Source organism: Neolamprologus multifasciatus, chromosome 16 (assembly GCF_963576455.1).
Source record: "Neolamprologus multifasciatus chromosome 16, fNeoMul1.2, whole genome shotgun sequence".
Taxonomy (NCBI): domain Eukaryota; kingdom Metazoa; phylum Chordata; class Actinopteri; order Cichliformes; family Cichlidae; genus Neolamprologus; species Neolamprologus multifasciatus.
The window spans coordinates 14,121,687-14,143,294 of NC_140454.1; the positions used below are offsets into that span (position 1 = coordinate 14,121,687).

Sequence of the window (21,608 nt, forward strand, 5' to 3'; positions counted from 1 at the left end):
GACTGCCTACTAGCGTGTTTGTGTTATTTGACACTGTGTAGTCAAATGTCATTCTAAATTGGTGCTGATGTGAGTGTGTGCACTTATCTGTCTCAGCCCTGTGATTGACGAGCAAACTGACCGAGGGGTACCCTGCCTTTTTAAGCTTTCAACTTCTCTTCAATTGAAGTTGAATAAGTGGTGGAGAAAATTAAAAGGCAGCAGCAGTACAGTTAAAATGAGCTTCATATTTGTGCAGGACCTTCTTTTCTGTATTGACTAAGATCAAATTAAAGGAGAGAAAAAGCCTGAAAAACTGTGTTTAATCACTGCAGTTGTCTCCTGCCCCTAAGAATGACAAAGGTTATTTTTCTTCCATTAAACTTCGGTAGAACTTATTAGAAAAACTTGAATTTATGCAAGTACAGTGTCATCTTTCCACTGCATGATGGGAAAATTGCTTGCTATGGATTAAGTAAGATCTTGAACATTTTTAAAAAAATTCAAAAACAACTGATAGCATAATGCTCTGCACTATTAGCGTAATCTTGTCCGACACCAGCACCTATCTCCTAAAATTGGCTCTTTACTGATATAATAGGGCTATGCAGTCCACTTATCAACTTTGTTACGGAAAACAAATGTATAAAATGCTGACTATACGAAACTAAAATTCAATGTTCATGTTAAAAAAGTACAGATCTACACATACGACTCTATGTGGAAAAGTAACTAACTCTGATTAAATCACTCTTTCACTATGGCCAGGCCTGGATATTGAAAATGTTAAAAAGCCATTTCTAAAGCTTTGGTATAGAGTGACCCACAGTGAGAGCCATTACCCACAATTACAGAAATCTTGAAACAGTAGTGAACCTGCTGAGGAGTGACCAACCTACCGAGTAGTGACCAACCTACCAAAATTACTCTAATAGTTCATCAATGACTCACCCAGGATGTCACAGAAGAACCCAGAACAACATCCAAGAAATGCGGGCCTCACTTGCCTCATTTAAGGCCAGAGTTCAGGAGAGCTGACCAAACCACTTCTGACCAAAAAAGCCCCAAAGGTTTGTTTCATATTTTCCAAAAAAAAAAAAAAAAAGAATTTCAGTAAAATATTCTGTGGACCGACGAAACAAAAGCTGAACTTTTTGGGAGGTTTCCCAAAAAGCATTTCATATAAAGATAACCTTAACAACAGGTGGAGGTAGTGTGATGGTCTGGGTCTGCTTCAGGATGACTTGCTGTAATTATTAGAAACACTAACTCTCCTCTCCGCCAGGAAATCGTAAAGGAGAATTTCTGACCATCATTTTGTGCTCTAAAAGTCAAGCTCAGTTGAGTCATGCAGCAGGAAGATGATCCAAAACACACCAGCAAGTCCAACTTTTAATGGCTAAAAAAATAAATAAATAAATAAATAAATATCCATCCATCCATCCATCTTTGGGTGCACACAATGCACCCAAACACTATGGCACCTCCTGTAGGTGGTGGGCCTACAGGAGGATGGGCTCATGTCCCTTTTCATGCTGTGCCCATCCGGGCCCCATGGAATAAGGCCTCAGGCACTCTCCCTGTGCCTGGCTCCAGGTCAGGGTCCCAGTCTTCTGAATCACTCTGTCATGTTTCGGCTGTGTACAGGCAGGAGAAGGACCCAAACGCAAAACTCACGGCAATGAAATTAAACTCAAAAAGCTGCTTTATTGCAGAATGGACCGAAAAATATAACAAAACTAAACTGGGGCATGGATAACCTGACACACAGGGAAACACAGCCATGAGGGAGACTACGACACTGACAAAGAGAAACACAGGGCTTAAATACACAGAGGGATAACGAGGGAATGAGACACAGAAGGAGAGCACAGCTGGGAGTAATCAGGCTGGACGAGACAAGGGAAGCAAAACTAGAAACACTCACATGAGACGTGGACCTTCAAAGTAAAACAGGAAACACACTGACTGAACTCAAAACATGTAAACTTAACAGCAACTGAGACAGAACATAGGGAGCTGAAACATGGGACAGAAAGGCAAAGTAGACACAACATGAACATAATGACGCCCACAGGGAAAGAGCAAAACAGAGCACAGGACCTCTTTCAAAATAAAATAGGAAACAATGAAACACTGACATGACTACATGAACTTGACAACATAAGAAACAGACATGAAACACATGAAGGATAAAGGAGACTTAACACAAGGGTTGAAAACACAAGGGGAATATAATAAGCAAATGAACATAGAAATCTAATGAGCTTAAACCTAAACTAAAAACATCAAAATGAACTAAAACTCAAAACACTGGGTCATAAGACCCATGATCGTGACAGAGCCCCCCCTTCAAGGGCGGATTCCAGACGCCCAAAGCCGGCAAAACAAAACCAAACCAAAAACAACCCACCCAGGGCGGGCGGCGGGGGTCCAGGACGGAGGGCCGGAGACTGACCAAAGCCAGAGCAAAAGTCCAAAAACAAAAACCCGGAGTTCATGAAAACAGTGCGAAACAAAAGTCAAAGAAAGGCACCGAATCACTGGAGATAGTTCGTAAACCGTTCAGGAGGCCAGCCCGGAGGCCGACGGCACAGGAGTTCACGATCAAACAGTTCCGGGGGCCGACAATGCGGACGGCAACGGCGGCGGCGTGGGAACAGGTCCGGGGGCCGACCGTGCGGACGGCAACGGCATGGGAACAGGTCCGGGGGCCGACCACGTGGAAGGTGGCAGTGGTGAAGCAGGCATGACTGGCCACACTCGGGCGGCTTGGCTGGCGGCCGGCGGCGACGTGGACGAGACCTGTCGGGCGGCTTGGCTGGCGGCCGGCGGCGACGTGGGTCTGCACGTAGGCCCTCAGATGGCTTGGCAGGTGGTTGACGGTAGTGTGGATGTGGACGTGACCCCTCGGGTGGTTTGGTTGGTTTCCATGGACAGGCTGTTTTGACAGGCCCCGGAAACAGCCATGCTGGACGTGGACGTGGCTCGGCAGACGAGACGAGCAGAGGCGTGGCGTCGACCTCTGACTGGGTCGTGGCAGGCGAGACGAACAGAGGCGTGGCGACGACCTCTGGCTGGGTCATGGCAGGCGAGACGAGCAGAGGCGTGGCGACGACCTCTGGCTGGGTCATGGCAGGACCAGGCGTGGCAGGACCAGATAGTGGTGGCGCTGCAGGTGTGGAAGCCGCAGCTGGTGGTGCTGCAGCAGATGTGGCAGGATGCTGGACAGGCTCGGCTGAACCTCCAGCTGGCATGGCGTCGTCCTCTGGCTGAGGCGTGGCAGGGCCAGCAGGTGCGGAGTCGTTCTCAGGCTGAGGTGAGGCGGGAACAGGCGCGGAAGCAGCAGGTGGCGGCACTGCAGGTGGCGGCACGGGCTCCTCGGGCCCTCCAGCTGACGAGGCATGAGGCTGGTGCGGTTCTCCTGAACCTCCAGCTGACGTGGCATGAGGCTGGACGGGCTCCTCGGGCCCTCCAGCTGACGTGGCATGAGGCTGGACGGGCTCCTCGGGCCCTCCAGCTGACGCCGAAGCAGGACCAGTAGGGACAGAGACTACTGGCTGAACAGAAGACTGAGCGGGTGGTGGAACAAATGGCGGAACTGAACACTGGGGAGATGGCTGAACTGCACAGTGGGCAAAGGGCTGGGCTAACGGAAACACAGGAAAATGAACTATGGACTGGGCTGCTAACAGAGCTAATGACTGAGCTATGGACTGAAATGCATGCAGTAGTGATGGTGGTGATGATGGTTGCTGACTTAACTCTGAGACTCCAGAACACAAGGACAGGGGCTGGATAGGCTCGCCTGAGCCTCCAGCAGACACAGGAATGGGTGCAGACACCCGCCGGACACGAGCCGCTCCCACCCGAGGAGTAGGTACGGGTGCAGAGGTGGGCTGTGTCCCAGCTGGCCTCACCCTGGGAACCGGGACAGGTAGCGGCGACAGCTGGGCAGCTGCTGTCCCCACCCGAGGAGCTGGTACGGGTGCAGGGACTGGCAGAGCCTCAGCCGGCCTGGGAACCGGAGCACAGACGAGCTGGACCTCAGCCTCCCTCACCCGAGGAACTGATACGGGTGCAGGGGTATGCTGGGTCCGAGCTGCCCTGGAAGCAGTAACACAAGGGGGCAGAGGAGGTGGCTCAGAAAAAACAGTCTTAAAACGGGCAGGCTCAGAGTTAATATATACTGGGTCAACAAAAACAGACCTATCAAAAATGAATTTTGCATCTCTTCCACCATGTTTTACAGTCTTTGTTTTAGCAGTTTTTAAAGTCCTTGGGTTAACAGTCTTAGAGTGAACTGACTTGGGGATGACTGGACCAGACTTGACAAAACCAGAACTGACAGAACTTGAACTGTGTGTGTTAGACCTGCTACGATTGCTCACAGTCTTTCCTTTAACAGCCTTTGGCGAGTGCTTATTATCTTTGGCTTCTCCCTGTTCAGAGGGAGCAAAACGAAAAGGCTTTTCCCAGTCGATGTCATCATCCAAAAGGGAGACTCCAACAGTGTCTGGAGTGAGTTTATTGTCCTTTTCAGTTATGGTTTCAGGTGGGATGTGTGAAAAGCAGTCATTATAACTCACCAGTGGGAGTTGCTCAGCAGGTGAAAAGTGACGGCGGCGTGAGCGTCGCTTCCTCCGAGGTGAGGAAGCTGACGGGGCATACAGCTGAGCCTCTGACGTGCGGGACGGCAATGCAGAGGCTAGAGCGTGAGCATCCGAAGAAAAACGGAGCACTCCCACCTGAAGCGGCCGAGGCTTGGGTGTGAGCGGGGCAGCAGGCGGAGGCTTTTGGCAACTTCGGGGACCCCCAAAAGCCAGCCGAGTTCCGCGGAATATGTGCTCAAAATCCGGAGCGTGCCACGGCTTCCAGCGGAGCTCCTCCTCCAGCTGGGCGATGGCTGCCTCCTGACGCTCATACAGCTCACTGTCTGCTGGGTCCATGTAATGGTCGTAGTCTTCTGTCATGTTTCGGCTGTGTACAGGCAGGAGAAGGACCCAAACGCAAAACTCACGGCAATGAAATTAAACTCAAAAAGCTGCTTTATTGCAGAATGGACCGAAAAATATAACAAAACTAAACTGGGGCATGGATAACCTGACACACAGGGAAACACAGCCATGAGGGAGACTACGACACTGACAAAGAGAAACACAGGGCTTAAATACACAGAGGGATAACGAGGGAATGAGACACAGAAGGAGAGCACAGCTGGGAGTAATCAGGCTGGACGAGACAAGGGAAGCAAAACTAGAAACACTCACATGAGACGTGGACCTTCAAAGTAAAACAGGAAACACACTGACTGAACTCAAAACATGTAAACTTAACAGCAACTGAGACAGAACATAGGGAGCTGAAACATGGGACAGAAAGGCAAAGTAGACACAACATGAACATAATGACGCCCACAGGGAAAGAGCAAAACAGAGCACCAAAACACAGGACCTCTTTCAAAATAAAATAGGAAACAATGAAACACTGACATGACTACATGAACTTGACAACATAAGAAACAGACATGAAACACATGAAGGATAAAGGAGACTTAACACAAGGGTTGAAAACACAAGGGGAATATAATAAGCAAATGAACATAGAAATCTAATGAGCTTAAACCTAAACTAAAAACATCAAAATGAACTAAAACTCAAAACACTGGGTCATAAGACCCATGATCGTGACACACTCTTTGTCTGGTCCCTCACCCAGGACCAGTTTGCCAAGGGCAAAAGCACCCAGAAGACATAGCCCCTGGGATCCCTGGGATATACAAACCCTTCTACCACAATAAGGTAGCAATTCGCAGAGTGGAAATAAATAAATAAATAACAACAGTTTTCTAGTGGCTTAGCCAAAGTCCAGGCTTAAATCCAGTGAACCCTAAACAGGCCATTCATGCTTAAAAATGTGTCTGAAATTAAAAAAACAAAAAATCGGCAGAGTGTGACAAAATTCCTCCACAGCCATGTGAAAGACTCACTGTACACTCAGTTATAAGGTTTGGGGAGCAATTACTTTTTCACACAGGGCCACATAGGTTTAAATAACGTTTTTTGCTTAATAAATGGAATATATTTTAAAAACTGCCGTTCACATTAACTCAGGTTATCTCTGTCTAATAACAACATTTATTTGATGACCTGAAACGTGTGACAAATATGCAAAAAAAAAAAAAAACCTGTGGAGAAAGCTGTACTTTTTTTACAGCACTGTGTTATAATACTTAAATAAAAACAGATAAGCAAGCTACAGTGTAGCGCCGGTAACATGAGAGAATAAACGAGAAACAGCACAGAGGCCAGACGCTGCAGTTGTTATGTCCTTGCTGTGGATAAATTGCGTGTTGAACATGTGCCACTGGGATGTGAGCTAATTAGCCAAGGTTGAGTGGGACCCTGGGGGTGGGTTAACGTGTAGGGAGGAGGGAGGAGAAGAGGGAGAGGCAGCCAAGGTCAAACCCATGAGTGCACATGTGCTACCAAATCCATACAGCACAATGGTCCCTCTGTGCCACTCTGAGGGGTTCATTCGATTCAGTCTCTTCATTACTTAAGACCATCTTCACTTCAGCAATACACGCCTTCTAGTTATCTCTGCCTGCACTCCTGTAGTTGGTCTAAAAGGTAGCGTCTTAAGTTACCAGCGATACAAATGCGTAAATGCCTCACATGACTCCTGTGTATCCCATTTACTCGCCTTCATGCCTGCACCCCACACCTGTCCTTGCTTTTCATCTCTGTATGTCCTTTGATCTATTTATTTCATAACAATGTCACACTCCACTACTCACATGTAGAGCCTATAAAGAAAACACAGGTAAGGCATGCATGCATAAATGCATGTGCATATTGCAATACTAGGAAATGCAGCTGAGTGAAATATGAAATACCGTAGCAAAGAAGAAATTATTTATGTCCCTCCTATCTCATTCTTTATTGGTCTCACGGTGACTACAGTATGAATATTTTGCCGGCATATTGAGGACAGGGTCATGTTTGCATAAAGAGGTAAATTATGACACCAATAACAATGCCGGCGTGCCACAAAGAGACATAGGAGTAGGTGAGGGTAGAGGGGCTGAGATGTCGGACGGATCAAGGCAAGTAAAATGTAGCTGATAGGTGAAATACATTTAGAAAGAAACTGGGGATCTAAGAAGTTGGACTGGTTTCCTGTTTGAGAGATAAAACACATTCTTTTTTATTCACACCCCTAAAAATTCTCATTAAATTTGGCAGCGAGGCATTCTTTTCTTCAACTTACTCACCTTGAACAACAAAGATGTTTTCAAATTTCTGTAAGTGAGTCGCCGGCAGGCAGTGAGTCATGCTGTCTGACTTTGCTTTGCTTCCTTGATAATTGTGCAGTTAAAGATCTACAAGGCCTTGAAAATGCAACATTTTCAATCTTTCAATATTCCAAACTCAAAGCATTAAACTTTCTTTTTTGAAGTGCATCAAAATTACTCACCCTCCTTCTCTTTCTTTTATCAACGGCTGTAGTTACATTTGGCAGATAAAGACTTAGTGTTGCTGTTAATTAAACAAGCAAAAGGTACAGGGATAGCTCAGTAGGTAGAGTGGTGGCCCCCTGATCGGAAGATCGGGCGTTCAAATCCACTAAACGGCTACCATGAGGTACCCCCGAGCAAAGTACCGTCCCTACACACTGCTCCCCGGGCGCCCAATGGCTGCCCGCTTCACTGAGTAAATGGGTTAAATTTCAATAAAGTATACAAGAAAAAAAGTGTATCTGTACTTGGAAAGTGACCTCACTTCAAGCAGCTGACACCTTAGCCGTAGAATTTTCTTATCTTTTGTTTTTTAAATACTTTTCTCTACCCTGCATGAGATCCTAAGCTCTATTGCTTATTGTGATTTCCTAACTTTTAGGGACTGTCTTTGATTAAGTTATATGGGGGTGGGTGCCGAGTTTGGCAGGTGATTGCTACCTGCCAAACTTGGAACCCCGTTCTCTTTACAGGTAAGAACAGGTTCAGACTTAAGAGTCTGATGAATGATGTGCTGCCTGCAACATAATCTATGAAGTGAACAGGGTACCAGTGGGCAACCTGCCAGTTCTGGTGTTCTCTAGTGAATTTCAGTCGAGCTAAAGAGCGCGGGGCTGGGAGAACTGGCTCCAGGACCTCCCACCTTCATCTGATTATTTCAGTTTGGTCACAAACATACACATGAGCAGCCCGGTCATTTTGTAGGGTTTTGGCGATGCTCCTCATATTGTGCTGCCAGGTTAATGGTCTTCTGTGGCCCTCTCCACGTCTTCTCGTGTAACACCTCATCTCCTGGCATCTCTTCTACGCACTTGAAAGTCGTGGGAGACACAGCAGACCTTCTTATGATGTCACTTATGGGTGAGTTGGACTATTGGTGCGACACGAATGGGCTAGAAGTACTGCCCCGTGCTACCAACAATAACAAGGACACAAGTAAAAAGTAAAACTAGCAAAAAATCAGTCAGGAAGGATAAGCAGAGCGCAATGATCCGTGGCCACCACCTGCAAAACCATTCCCCTTGCAGGGGTTGTCTTGTAGCCACTTTAGGGCCCCTGATTCACAAAGGTTTATTCAAGGCTATATCCGTTTGTATTAACCCCATCTGATAGCATGACAACATGCATGTAAACAAACATTCTTGGTTCTTCAATTACGACAGCTGACTATAGTTTTAAAGCAAGCCACATTCCGCCTGTATTAATATAATTTTATATCTAGAAGTTCTTTCCAATTACCCTTTATTCTTTTCTGCCTTTTCAAGTTCATCTATTGGCCTTGCTTGGCACATCATTCTGCTTCCTCTCCACACTTTATTTGTATCAGTAATTTTTTTCCTCGCTCTTCAGGGTGTTGCTTTCTATACATGTTTTCTTTTGCCAAGTCCAAGGCCTCCTCTAAATGCCTGCTAAACTTGATGAACTTCCTGTTTATATGAGGCAATCTTTGCCAGGCTACCTTGGCATCTCTTACATTGGTCGCTACATGTTATATGTAGTAAACACCATATCTTATTTTAGCTTTTGACTCTGTATGTTATGGGTTAGACAAGACAGCACATTCTCACTCCCAGCTTGGTACATACTGATGTCAAGATGTTATATATAAATGCAAGACACAACAGCATTGTTTTCTGACACACGGGGATACCTTTTAAGCATACCCCTTTAGCATGTTATTCATACTGCCAACTGTAAAATAAAGTTTTCTTCATCTTACAGTTCATCTATACTATTCCTGCAATGTGAAGCTGAATAATCGCTGCAACTTGTGTCTTTCTTTGTTCAAGTAAAGAATTTGTTTATTTGTATTATAACATATCTGAATATCTGCAATCACAGCATTGTAAGATGGTGAAAGATGTACCCTTAGGCACCCTCCTTGATTCAGACCTTTCTTTCTCCACGTAAATGGCCTCCTTGACTCCCCACTCAAACCAGCGTTCCTGTGTACATCCTCATCATTGAAAGAGTGTCCACTGGCCTCTAGGTGTAAATGTAGAGACCTAGCCTGACAAGGTGGCTCTTCTATGTTGTGGCATCCACTTAACCAGAGGTTGTTTGGTTTCCCGATGTATAAATCACAGCAATCCTCCTGACACTTACCAGCGTACGCTACATTACTCTGTTTGTGTTGGGGAATCTGATCTTTTTTTTTTGGTGCAGCGTGTTTTGGGGTTTGAAAGCCAAAGAGATGTAGTGTTTAGACAAAATGCATCTTAGCTGTTCCAGTACTTCCGACACATAAGGCGTCACTCAGGATTTTCTTACTTAGGCAGCAGTTGTCCTTCTTCTCTGCTGGATCATCTGGCGCTTTCTTCAGGTGCCTTCCCAGCTTTGACAAATGTCCAGCTAGGATAATGATATTTACTCAGGGCCTTCTTGATATGATGTTCTTGTTTGTTTGATCAGTGGTTGTTGATCGATGGTCATGACAATTTGCATATTAAGAGACCTCACAAACCATTGTTCATCAGTGGTGCTAGTTTCAGTCATCATGTAAATCTACTGTTTATAAGTTTGGGGAAACCTGCAGTCAGCTGAGACTGGGATTTTTGGGATTTCTTGTATGAATGTATGTGTGTGTGATTGGGTGACGAAGCTTGTAGTAGAAAAGCGCTATATAAGTACCAGGCCACTTACCGTTTATACTCAACTATGGGCTTGTCTACCTGTCGCAGATTTCAGTAGCTTGATTACTGCCAACCTTGTCTTTCACACACTCACAACAGAGTGTCACTGACTTCACGCAACAAAGTATTCAGCGTTAAAAAATGAAGCTTGGCAGCGCTGAAACCAGCTGTTCCTGTACTTGAGGCTGGATCCAATAACAAACAGACTCCCATCGTAACATGAGAAAGAAGCCTGTTTATTCCATCATGGATGATTTGGGAAGCAACTCTCTGTTTTCTCTCTTGGATCAAGTAAGGCCTGTCATTACTGCTTCTTAGTTGAGAGAATACATCTGACAGCCTTTGTTATGACTTGGGGCCCACAAGAGAGGATCGGAATAGTGTTTTGAATATACCTTTGACCTTTGAGAAACACAATCTGTTTTCCATATCACGGTGACTAAAAAGCTTTTAGCAAGTCATCCTCAGCTCCTTAAAGGCCCAGCAGACACAATGAAACATCCCCTAGCAGTAGTGTCGCTACTTGGCACTCAGAGTGTCTGGAGGATCTGTCCAGGAGAAAAAAAAACAATGCTGTGTTGAAAAGATATTGATAATATCCCATTTCACATGATTTGTACGAATCTATAAAACATCAAAATCAGACAAGATAGAAGACATCAAGATATTTGATGACTATACCCTAAGTTTTGAGTTGGAAAATCAGCTGTTCATCCAGCTGACAACCAGCTGGAACATTGTAGGCTCAAGAAGAACACCATATCACCCAGAGGGAGATTGGTCAAAGACTCCCCTGCTGATGGTGAACATTCTCCCAGAGATTGTGGAAACCTGTGTGTTGCTTAATAAGCCAGCCTGTAAAATGCAACTTCAGAAAATGTGAGTCAGTGAGTTTTTACTGCCTATTCCGGAGGGACCTACAACCTCTGATTCTGAATAACAAGAAAGTATAACCCCATATCATTGAAATACATGAAAAAAAGGGGGGAAACTGAAAGCAAAAAGCCAATATAGTGCTAGAGACGTCTGCAGAGAGAGAGGAAAAAAGAGTTATGACAACAAAGTAAGGCATTCTGGGAAAAGAGGAAAGGCAACCACATCCTAATTAGAAACATCACTCCCTGGTGTACTACAGGCACGCTTGGTTGTCACTAGAAAAACTGAAAAGTTATCTATCTGGTAAAGAGGAAACTTCCAATTTCTGAATTTGTGCATGAGCAGAATATTGCATCATTGCCCCTAGCTTTCATGTAACCATGAAAATACTTGTGCCTGATCAAAGGAAAAGTACAAAAGAAAAGATTTTTATGAAACACAAGTGCATCGGCACAACCTGAAAGCAGCAGTGAATGAAGACGACTGTGGTGATACCTGAAAGTATACCGCTGGTAGCAAAGCAGATGAAAGCACAATGTCAGCTGACACAAAGGATGCTTACAACTTCAAAAAATAAAATGTAAAAAATAATAAGAAATATGGCTGAGCAGAGACAAGATGACATCAGCCAGTCAAAGCAAGCATGGAAACATCTGTGTTTTTTAAACTCTCATCACACAACTTAGTACCAACACTTGCCATGCAGAATTAAACTTGAAGCACTATGTCTTTATCGTCAACCAGATACTGACCACAGAGCGCTCATTCCATCGTTTATGAGACAGTTTCCAGAACAGCAGTCACTGAATAACATTTCCCAGAACAGCTTTCACACATTTCGTGGACTGTTTTGAAAAGCAGATTGTATTCACATGAACTTGGACTGCATAGTATGATTTACCACAGGAGCTGCTGAGCCAGCTCTAAACTGCAATCAGGATCTTGTGCACATCCATCATACTCTGATGTGGTGCACCCAGAAAGCAGTGCAGAAACTGACTACAGCAAACAGTGGAGAGCAAACAGAGCAGCAAGGACGAGGGGGGCTACATTCGATCAACTGTGCTTAAGGTATTATGCAAGAACAAAAAAAAAAAGCATCATTACAGATATCCAACATCTTGTACAGGATTTTTTCACCTTCCCTCCAGCCAAGGTTGAAGAGCTGTTTACACCAAAACTACCAGATACAGCAGCTTCTATCCTCAAACTATCACGCTCATAGATAACTGACCAGTATCAAGATTTATACATTGAAGGCTCACTTTCATTCATGACGTACACTATATGGTCACTGTATATAGTATAATTGCTGACCATGTGCATCCCTTTATGATCACAGTGGTACCCATCTTCTGATGGCTGCATGTCTCAAAGCTCCAACCATGTCAAACTGGTTTCTTCCACATGTGAATGAGTTCACTGTACTTAAATGGCCTACACGGTCACCAGATCTTGAGATGAGGTGGAGAGATGTGACAGTTTCACATCATGGATGTTGTGAAACTGACAAATGAGCAGCAACTGTGTGATGCTACCATGTTAATATACACCAAAATCTTTGATTCCAGCACCTTGTTGGATCTTTCTCATAAAGAATTAAGGTTGTTCTGAAGGCAAAAGGAGATCCAACCTGTTAGTAGCAACATGTGCCTAAAAAGTGTCTGACAAGTTGTGTAGTGTTTGCTATGTGAGCCACCACACACAGCTGCACTCTGTATTCATTAATCTGTATATTGTGTATTGGCTGCCAACATGTGCATTAGCATAGTAAGACACAGGTGTAAATGGCCTGTATTTATATTTATATAGCGCTTTACTAGTCCCTAAGGACCCCAAAGCGCTTTACATATCCAGTCATTCACCCATTCACACACTGGTGATGGCAAGCTACATTGTAGCCACAGCCACCCTGGGGCGCACTGACAGAGGCGAGGCTGCCGGACACTGACGCCACCGGGCCCTCTGACCACCACCAGTAGGCAACGGGTGAAGTGTCTTGCCCAAGGACACAACAACCGAGACTGTCCAAGCCGGGGCTCGAACCAGCAACCTTCCGATTACAAGGCGAACACCCAACTCTTGAGCCACGATCGCCTATAAGGTGTGTGTATATACACACATGATAGGGCATGAGATTTGTATGGTTTGTTTATGTGAGAATTTCAGTATTTATTTGCACATGATGTAGCCCGATGGGGTTTGCCCTCAGAAAGTAAATATTCAGCACAGTGGTCAAACTCTTGGTTGTGTTTTGCTTTAGTTACTTTTTACATTAAGCAATCAAAGAATACCGTCCATGAAAAATGTTTCAAATAAAAAATGCACTTTGTATTTCTTTCTGTGTGTCTTATGCATTATTTTACATGCCAGTTTGAGAACCTATTGTTTGTAGCCTCTTTACACACCAAAAAGTGAAAATATGTATACTTATTTCCCCATTTCATTAAAGTCAAATGTTACTGGACTTGTGTGGAAGGATAGATAATAAAAAGACACTGTTGATTTTTTGCTCTGTAAGCTAAACCATCTGACAAACAAGTACACAAAAGATGCAAAAACCGATAACAACAGAGATGATATAAGAAGGGGCGAAAGAAAAAGTTCATCAAAATCTCCAGAAGGACAGGTCAGTGTGTGCGCGTGCTGTCACTGACAGTAATCAAAGTCGTAATCAAAGACAAACACATGAGAACACAGTAGTGCTTTGACAAGTGGAGAAGAAAAAAAGAACCTCCAAAAACACTTTGAAGCTACTCTATCTGTGAAATTGAGGAATCTAAAGATGAAAAACAAGGATCAGGTCCACAAATGAATGTTATGTCTTGGAAATCAGAAATACATAATAAGCTATCCAGTAAAGGACAGCGTGTGGGGAAAATCTGTTTTCAGAGCCACATTCTGAGTTCTGTGATATATACTCAAACATGAACGCATTATGTTTTCCAGCTCTTTGAGAGCCAGATCCTGCTGCACCGCTGTCTCTCAAGGTCGCTCTCTGTCTGCTCCAGCTTAACCAAGGTCACCCGCTTCACTGCGGGCTCTCTGCAGCCTTGAGCAGCTAACCGACCAGGAAATGTGTGTTCTCCCGTTCCACCACGTATATCTCCCAGTGTCAATCAGACAGTTACAGAGCAGGGCTGCCATTTAATGTTCCTGCATGCTGCCTCTTGTTTGTTAGGTCAATCCACTGAATATAATCTGAGAAAAAAAAAAGGCAATCGCTCAAGCAAAGTTGAGCTTCTGAACAAATGTTAATCGAATTAAGTGCTTCAATACACCAGCTGTAGTCAGAAATGCTACCACTTGTGTGTGCGTTTACGTGTTTTCCTGCATGCGTGTGAGTCTGTGTAAATCTTTGAAGAACCCGAAAGATCTTGACTTTTAGTAGGCGCTAACAAATTATGAAAAGTCACAAAAAGAAATGTAAACATACGTGACTGTTCCAATTAACAAGGCCGCATAGTAAAAGCTTTTTAAATAAAGGGAAGCCACAGAGTGCGAAAGGCATTAAAGCCACAATAGTGAGAGTGTAAACGGGACCTTGGTTTTGATATAAAATCCCATGGCCTTGCCTCCACTGCCCTCCATGTTAAAAGCTCTTTGTGACGAGGAAATTACTTTATGAACCTCTGAAAGACACTCCAACACTTCAACCTCCCCGTTAGTTTCATTGCTAGGCCATGAGAGAAGTGCATGTGCGTGCATGTGTGTGTGTGTTTTCACCACTCTCCGTCTGTCTTTTTTTATTCATGTTTTCTCCAAAAATCATTCCTTCCCTTAAAAAAAAAAAAAAAAACTCCCCATAGCAATTTTTTGAACTCTTTGTCCTTCTACTTATAAAGCATTTGAAACCAAACGAGTAAAATAAAATCTGTAAATTATAAATCTGCTGAAAAGAAAATGTAAATAGCGTGCATAATTTGTGTGAACGGTGAATTTGAGGGTCTCTAGGTAAACAGACTGAGAGACTGCTTTATGTGGTGTTACCTTCAGCCCTTCAAACAATTCTTATAACCTCTGCTGGAACAACAGGTCTGTTTTTCTTTTTCTTTCCCCCAAGGTCTGTGGAAATTAGTTTATTTGAATGTGCTCACGCTGCCAGGCTTGGCATTGGGTGAATCATATTTATATGTGAGCGTTTGTGTTTAGGTCTGTAAGAACTTTGTTCCTTTAACATGTACCTGGAATGTTCAGTCCAGATAGAAGCAGAAATACCAAACATGTGTCTCTCCGGCCTTGAGACTTCACAGGGCTCCGACTGCGGCACTCAGCTCGGTAAACACAGTTTCCTCCTGTGGCTTTCTGTTTGGAAAGGAAACAAGGAAGTTGATCAAACACTGGATCAGAAGGCCATGGCTACACTGGAGTCGCTGGTCTTTGAAAGTGGAGAAAAAAAGGGTGAAATAAATGTGCAAAAACATTGTCCAGCCCTGCTAAAAATTATACATGTGCAATATTTTCCAAAAATAAATCTTGTGGTGTAGATATGCTTATCCTTATCTGGACAGATTTACACCCCAGTCCTGATGACATCATAGAGTAAAAGGGTGCACAAGATAGAGGACATTAACTGGCTGGATAGACACTGACTGTAAGGAGGAGGTGAAAAGGGGGAATAAAAGGTATAGAGGGGCAAAGCCATGAGGATTAAGTTAGGTGGCAATGCTTCCCCCTTGTGACTGATTATCAAACTGCAAGACTTACAAGAAAATCAGTGAAGCTCTTTTTTTGTAAGAGAATAAATAAAGATTTGAATGCCTGGAGCTATATCATGAAACCCAATTTGTTTAATTTCAGAATTTAAACAATTGTCCTGGGCTTTGAAATATACTGCTTAGATGCAAGGGAAACACTCGATACTCCAAACATGCAGAAATTCACATTATATGAATTTGACAGTAATTGAATTTTTTTCAAGTGCACAAGAAATTAATATTTGATAACATTTGGTTTTCAAACTAAATGTGATCATAAGCATTCCCGTGTGTGGTTTCAAACATCATTTTAAGTTGAGCAAACAGATAAATGTCCAAAAAGCCTTCAAGTTCTTCCTGCAACATGACAACAACTCCAAAAAAAACCTCAGCTACACCCTCACAGGCTCGAGTACCCCTCCAAAGAAGGATGTGCCCCTCACAGAAGAATATGCCCCTCATAGCGTCGTGATCATCACTTAGTCTGGGATTACATGAGGGTAGATATCGACAAAAACTGTGTACAAGTACCCCAAGGTGAAGAGAACAACCTACCTGCCAATTATCCAGTTCTTTCAATGTCCACCTCAAAGAACTGTTACTTTTTGAGGGCAACAATTTCTTACACCAGATATCAATTTTTGAACGCATACTGACTTTCACCCAGCAAAGTGTGAAAGTTAAAGGAATAACAATGAGCAAAAAACACCTGAGTAAAATACATGGGCACAGGTTTAAGTCAGGGGGAACTTTAACCTAAGATCGTGACTTTATTATACCACTCTGAATTAAAGAAGCTTTAGAAATAAATATGTAAAGCTCTTACACAACCTTGCTCTACCATTGATTCAGCCAGACAGTTAGATAAGATTATCAGCGCTTTATGACTCCCGTTCTTCTCAGATTTTCTCTCAAGGAGAGTTTCAGAAGTAAGTTTAGGGAAAAGTTATCCATTAATAAGACAGCAATCTATTCAACTCAAAGACTGAGAACTGAACAAAAGAGTAGCAGTAACTCAAAAACAGCACAAATGGAGCAAAACCCGTGAGTTAATTCAAGTCAGCTCGAGCTGAACTGCATACATACGGCAACATGTCATGTGTCACTCTCCTCACATCATATTCCAAACAAACTCTCCCATTTTCCAATCTCTCCCTCCAACAAATCAAACCTACTGTTAACACCCACCCGTAGGCTCTCAGCGGACGATTACTTATGATTCCACCGTGCACTGGCAAGGAGTGATGAGTATGCAACAAGATGAGAAACTATAACTACATTCTGCTACAATAACAGCTCATTTAAAATAAAACATAATAAGCGAAAGATACTGAGGCGTGGAAACATGATAAAAGAGGAATGACCTAAAGGACTGAGCTATAAAAAAATTTAAGTATGATTTCTCTGAGATGTAAACAACTTTTGCCTGAAAGAAGCCAGTAACCGAGGATACTGGATAAAATCTATTTGAGCAGGTGAAGAGAAGTCCGAGGTTAAACAACAGGTTATCAGTAAACGGCAGTGCGGCGGGGATGGAGGATGAAGCGCTGGGTCTGGCTGTGAATGGGTTTGCAGAAGATCAGAAAGGTTTGTGGGAGTAGGTCAGAGCAGCGGGCAGTCAGACGGTCAGAGCCTTTTTCTACAGCTCAAAGAGGAACTCCGAATTGTGCTTCAGGTGACTGATTTTTAAAGGGATCCTCTCGCGCTAATTACTTAAGGAGGCAAGAATCCGACCCCCTTAAAGTCATCATTTAAATGGATTTCAGAGTAGCCTCCAAAACCATGATCTATAGTATTTCATGCTAACACCAGAGAGTCAGACGATCAAAAGGACAATTATATAAACTAATTAGAGTCCTTAGGGGTTATTAAATGTTTCTAATTGGCTACATAACACATAAAATGATACATAGAGAGAGAGGGACCATTCATAAGTCACATTATAATATAAGTAATTTCATCAAGGGTGGGATATTAATCTGTGGATGAGTCAGTAAGGGGAAAGGTGATCTGCAAGACAAGAGAATAAATGACATGAGATGTACAAAAGTGCCTTTGTTTTCTTTCAATCATTTTCAGTGGTCTTGATTCATCTTTGTCCTCATCATACAGCTGAGTTCAAGGAAGAGTGGAGGAGGGGGAAATAGTCAGCTCGTGGAGTTTTCTTTTCATTCTTAAGGAGCAATTACACTCATGGATGATGATTTTTGAATTAATAGAAAATCTGTTTCGTTAAAGCATGTGATATCTTTTCATGTGCTGCTCAGACATCATGAAATCAAATTCTTTACATCTGCAGTCCTGATGGGGAGACTGGGGTAGCAAACGGCTCATGCAGCACTTGGTTACAGCTACATTTTTAGGTAACAGAGCCGATGAAGTCGCTGTGTGAAGCCTAGAATGACAGATCAAAGGGCATTTCGAGGCTGCACTTTTGAATATTTGTTGCAAATTCAGTGTCTTCCCTCCTAGTTTGATCATAAACAGCCTTGTTTGCTTTATGAAAAAAAAAGAGTCAAATCTAATTAATCAGTGATCATTAAGCATGCAAAATGATCTTAGATGTGGCTGCACATAATACATAAAGAGGCAGCGTGCTGTGTTTGATTTCGTGTTGTTCTGCTAGACCATCGATGTTCTTTTGAAAAACGGGAAGCAGCGGTTTCAGTTTTCAGTTCCTGTTTTTATTTTCTTTAGAAAGTTAAAGCTGCACTAAAGACAGGTAAACACAGATCCCAGTGTCATCACTGCAAATTCAATTTAGGACGCATAAATACGGCACATTTTCCAGGTAATTACTGCATAATCCCACATCCTCTCAAGAGCTAATAAAATAAAAATGTGGTTATCAGTCCAATCCTGGTTTTTTTCAGTGTTGTACTGAAATGAAAGGCAGTATGGAATGAAGGAGTTCCTTGACAGTGGGGTCACTCATTACTCTCTGTGAGTTGCTCCCTGGACGCCTCATTAGAAATCTGCAGAAAGGGAGTACTGATCTCACTTGACTGCATATCACCAGCGACTCGCAGGAAGCAGCTCAGGACCATGTCCTTGGCCAAGCCGGCCTCCATGTTGCCCTCCCGGCTGAGCTGCAAAGTGATTTGGTCCAGGCTGGTGAGGACCAGCTCTGAGCCCAGTAAAGGGCAAATGGCACTTGCGTCAGAGTCTGAACCAGGGGCTCCTTCTCTTGCCATATTCTCCATCATGTATTGCTGATACAGATCCAGGAGCTTTTGCTCCAGGTAGTGATTCAGAAGGGAGTTGGAAAATGGACCTTCATGCCCCTGGAGCAAAAAGCTCCGATCACGGCCGCTCCCCAGTCTCCACCGATTCGAACCTCCCCTCAGTGGAAACAGCATCCCATCCCGAGCTTCGTGTCCTTGGAGGGAATCTTCCACAGCTGGGGGCACATCACAAGACTGGATAAAGGGACCAACATCCAGGACATTGGCACAAACCCTCAGCTCGCAATTATTAGCTGAGAGAGGCAGCACCTGGTCACCTGCAATATGAAGGTCACTGTAGTTTTTGCAAAAGCTCTGACAGAACGAGGGAACCAAGAAAGGGGTATCGCCACCTGAGTGAGCTTGGGCCGGGATCTCTATCTCTCGAGAGATCTGCCTGCCTAGATGAGCTCTCTGAAGATCTAAGGACTGCAAAGGAGAAATGTACAACTCAGCTGAAGCCCTTCGGTTGTCTGTAGCCATCTTCTCCAGGGAATTGTGATGAACAAGTGGAGCATGTCTGGTGGAAGCTGGTATGAGGGCAGCAGCTGCTTTCTGTGACCCATAAGCATTCTGGAAAGCTGGCTCAGAAGGAAGGGAGTCCAGCTCTTCGAATTCACAGTAGGTCATGATCAACAATCTGCCTTCACAAAGCATGGCTGCAAGAAAGAGCACATATTCAGAAGATGTATGCAGTGAGAGTAAAGGGAATTTAACATGTGATACGATGCTATTTTTACCACCATACGTCTCACATCACATCACCATACGATGCTATTTTTATATATATATATATATATATATATATATATATATATATATATATATATATATAGCAGCACACATCCCTATAGGCCTTTATTTAAGTGCATACGAACAGTATGCATTTGAATAAAGGCACCAAAACGGGACAAAAGCAACAATGACAGAAAAATTTGTATAAGCATTATAAGAAGCACCAAACTATTTCTGCTGCACAATTGATCCCTGTTGAAAAGTCTTTGCAGACTATTTCAAAATTTAATTGGAGTGGCTAAGAAGTTACATGTAAGAAGAATATGTTGGTTTAACACTTCCAAAGATTGTTCATCTATGAAAAAGAATGATCTTCCTACCTCTGATCTGAGTCACAGAAAAGCTTAAAGCCTGTATTTTGGCACTAAACGTCCTAAAGCGGTTTTCTCAAAAGTCTGTTTTGGAGTCTGAACCTGGCTGTTGTTTTATACAATCCAAAAAGGAAGTGGGACTATCCCTTTTCACCTTGATCCCAATACTCCAAACTTCTGCTCTCATCATTAATGCATTTCAGCTTGTAATCTTTACAACTAATATGTTGTTTTCATGGGATTTAGCTGGTATTTTCCCTGATTATTTAAACCCTTTATACCTGGCAAACTTAAATAAGACGTGCCTACCTCCACATCAGATTTCCTTCTTGCACTATGAGGTAAAATGGTGGATGCTGGATGACAGCAAGGCGAGATGTGCGCTGTAAAAAGAAACCATTGATGTTTCATTTCCTCGCAAAGCAGGTGTGCAACTGAGCTTTGCATAAAAGCAGAAAAGAAAGTCGTGTTTAATATGATAAAAATACAAGGAAACAGAAAGTTCCAGATAACTGATTCCTGTTTTCGTTTTATGGCAGATCACACCACAAATGTTTGAAGTACCTCAAAATTTTCACAGCATGTCTTTATTAATTGTTGATTGTTTTTTAGCTTAAACTGTTTTTTTCCCATCCTCTGAGTTCACAGCAAAGCAGAAGTGGTAACTTCACACTCAGTTATGTGACCACAAATAATCATTTCCTCCTTGATGCTTTGCCTATTCTTCAGGCACTGAACTGTCAAAGTCACTTGAGCCCAGAGGCTTTGATGGTCGTGAAATTGTTTCTTTTTCCTCACTTGACTCGAGCTTCGCTGTAGTACAGCTATACACCGAAGCAAACCTAAGTCTAAATCAGATATGTGGCGAAAGTGTTGAGAGGTTTCAGGTGTTATTTATGGCCTGGATTTTTTCGAGATGAAAGCCCCTTGTCGGCTTGAAGGACTCCTTTCTGTCCAGACTTCCTCTGCTTGTGATAGGGAACTCCAACAATAGCAGTGCATGAAACATGAGAGAAAGTTATTTCTTATTAATGAGGAAAGGAAACCTAATATATAACAGCATAAACTCATGAGGCTGTTAGGTTGTTCATACAGCTGAATTATAAGTCTTGAAAGCACAAAATACCACCAAAGTCAAAACGAGTAAACCCATGTGTAACTGCAGCTTTCTGCTTCTGATTATCTTTCGTTTTCTCTAGTATCAGATGTGTAAACAGGTGGCTTCACAGCTATAGTCACTAAAACTAAAAGGTCCAGAGTTTCATTGGTGGCTGTAGTTATTTTGTCCACTTAATCTCCTGTGGGTTAAGATGTCTGACGCAGGTCTGCTGCTCAGTAATGGGAGCGCAAAGTGTAGAGTTACCAACCCGTTGCTACAGCAATGTTGCTGAGCAACATCCGATAACATTAAAGACATGCTGAGATCAGGTTAGACACCTGTCTCACGTCTGCTCTTGTAGCACAACAAGGTAGCAGTTTGGCGATTTCAGCACCCTGGACAGCTTCTGGTCCCGTTGAACAGCTCCAGCAAAGATGTCATAAGGACTCCCATAAAGGACAACAACTGTTTTTTG

The 21,608-nt window shown here is 43.3% G+C and overlaps 2 protein-coding genes across 3 annotated transcripts in view; both read right to left on the reverse strand.

Moving 5' to 3' along the window:
* Positions 1-21,608, reverse strand: part of rnaseh2b (ribonuclease H2, subunit B) — an 81,236-nt gene that overhangs the window by 48,268 nt on the left and 11,360 nt on the right. The gene's annotated exons all lie outside the window — the stretch shown is intronic.
* Positions 11,626-20,434, reverse strand: LOC146500440 (TLR adapter interacting with SLC15A4 on the lysosome). Of its 2 annotated transcripts, none has more exons than XM_085136493.1 (2): positions 20,344-20,434; positions 11,626-19,587 (listed from the first exon to the last, which is right to left on the reverse strand). In XM_085136493.1, the coding sequence occupies exon 2, from the start codon at positions 19,583-19,585 to the stop codon at positions 18,632-18,634; it is 954 nt and encodes a 317-aa protein (XP_084992619.1). In that variant the 5' UTR covers positions 19,586-19,587; positions 20,344-20,434; the 3' UTR covers positions 11,626-18,631. The 2 variants fall into 2 exon arrangements, with proteins under 2 accessions (XP_084992619.1, XP_084992620.1); XM_085136494.1 differs by lacking the exon at positions 20,344-20,434 and adding an exon at positions 20,044-20,104.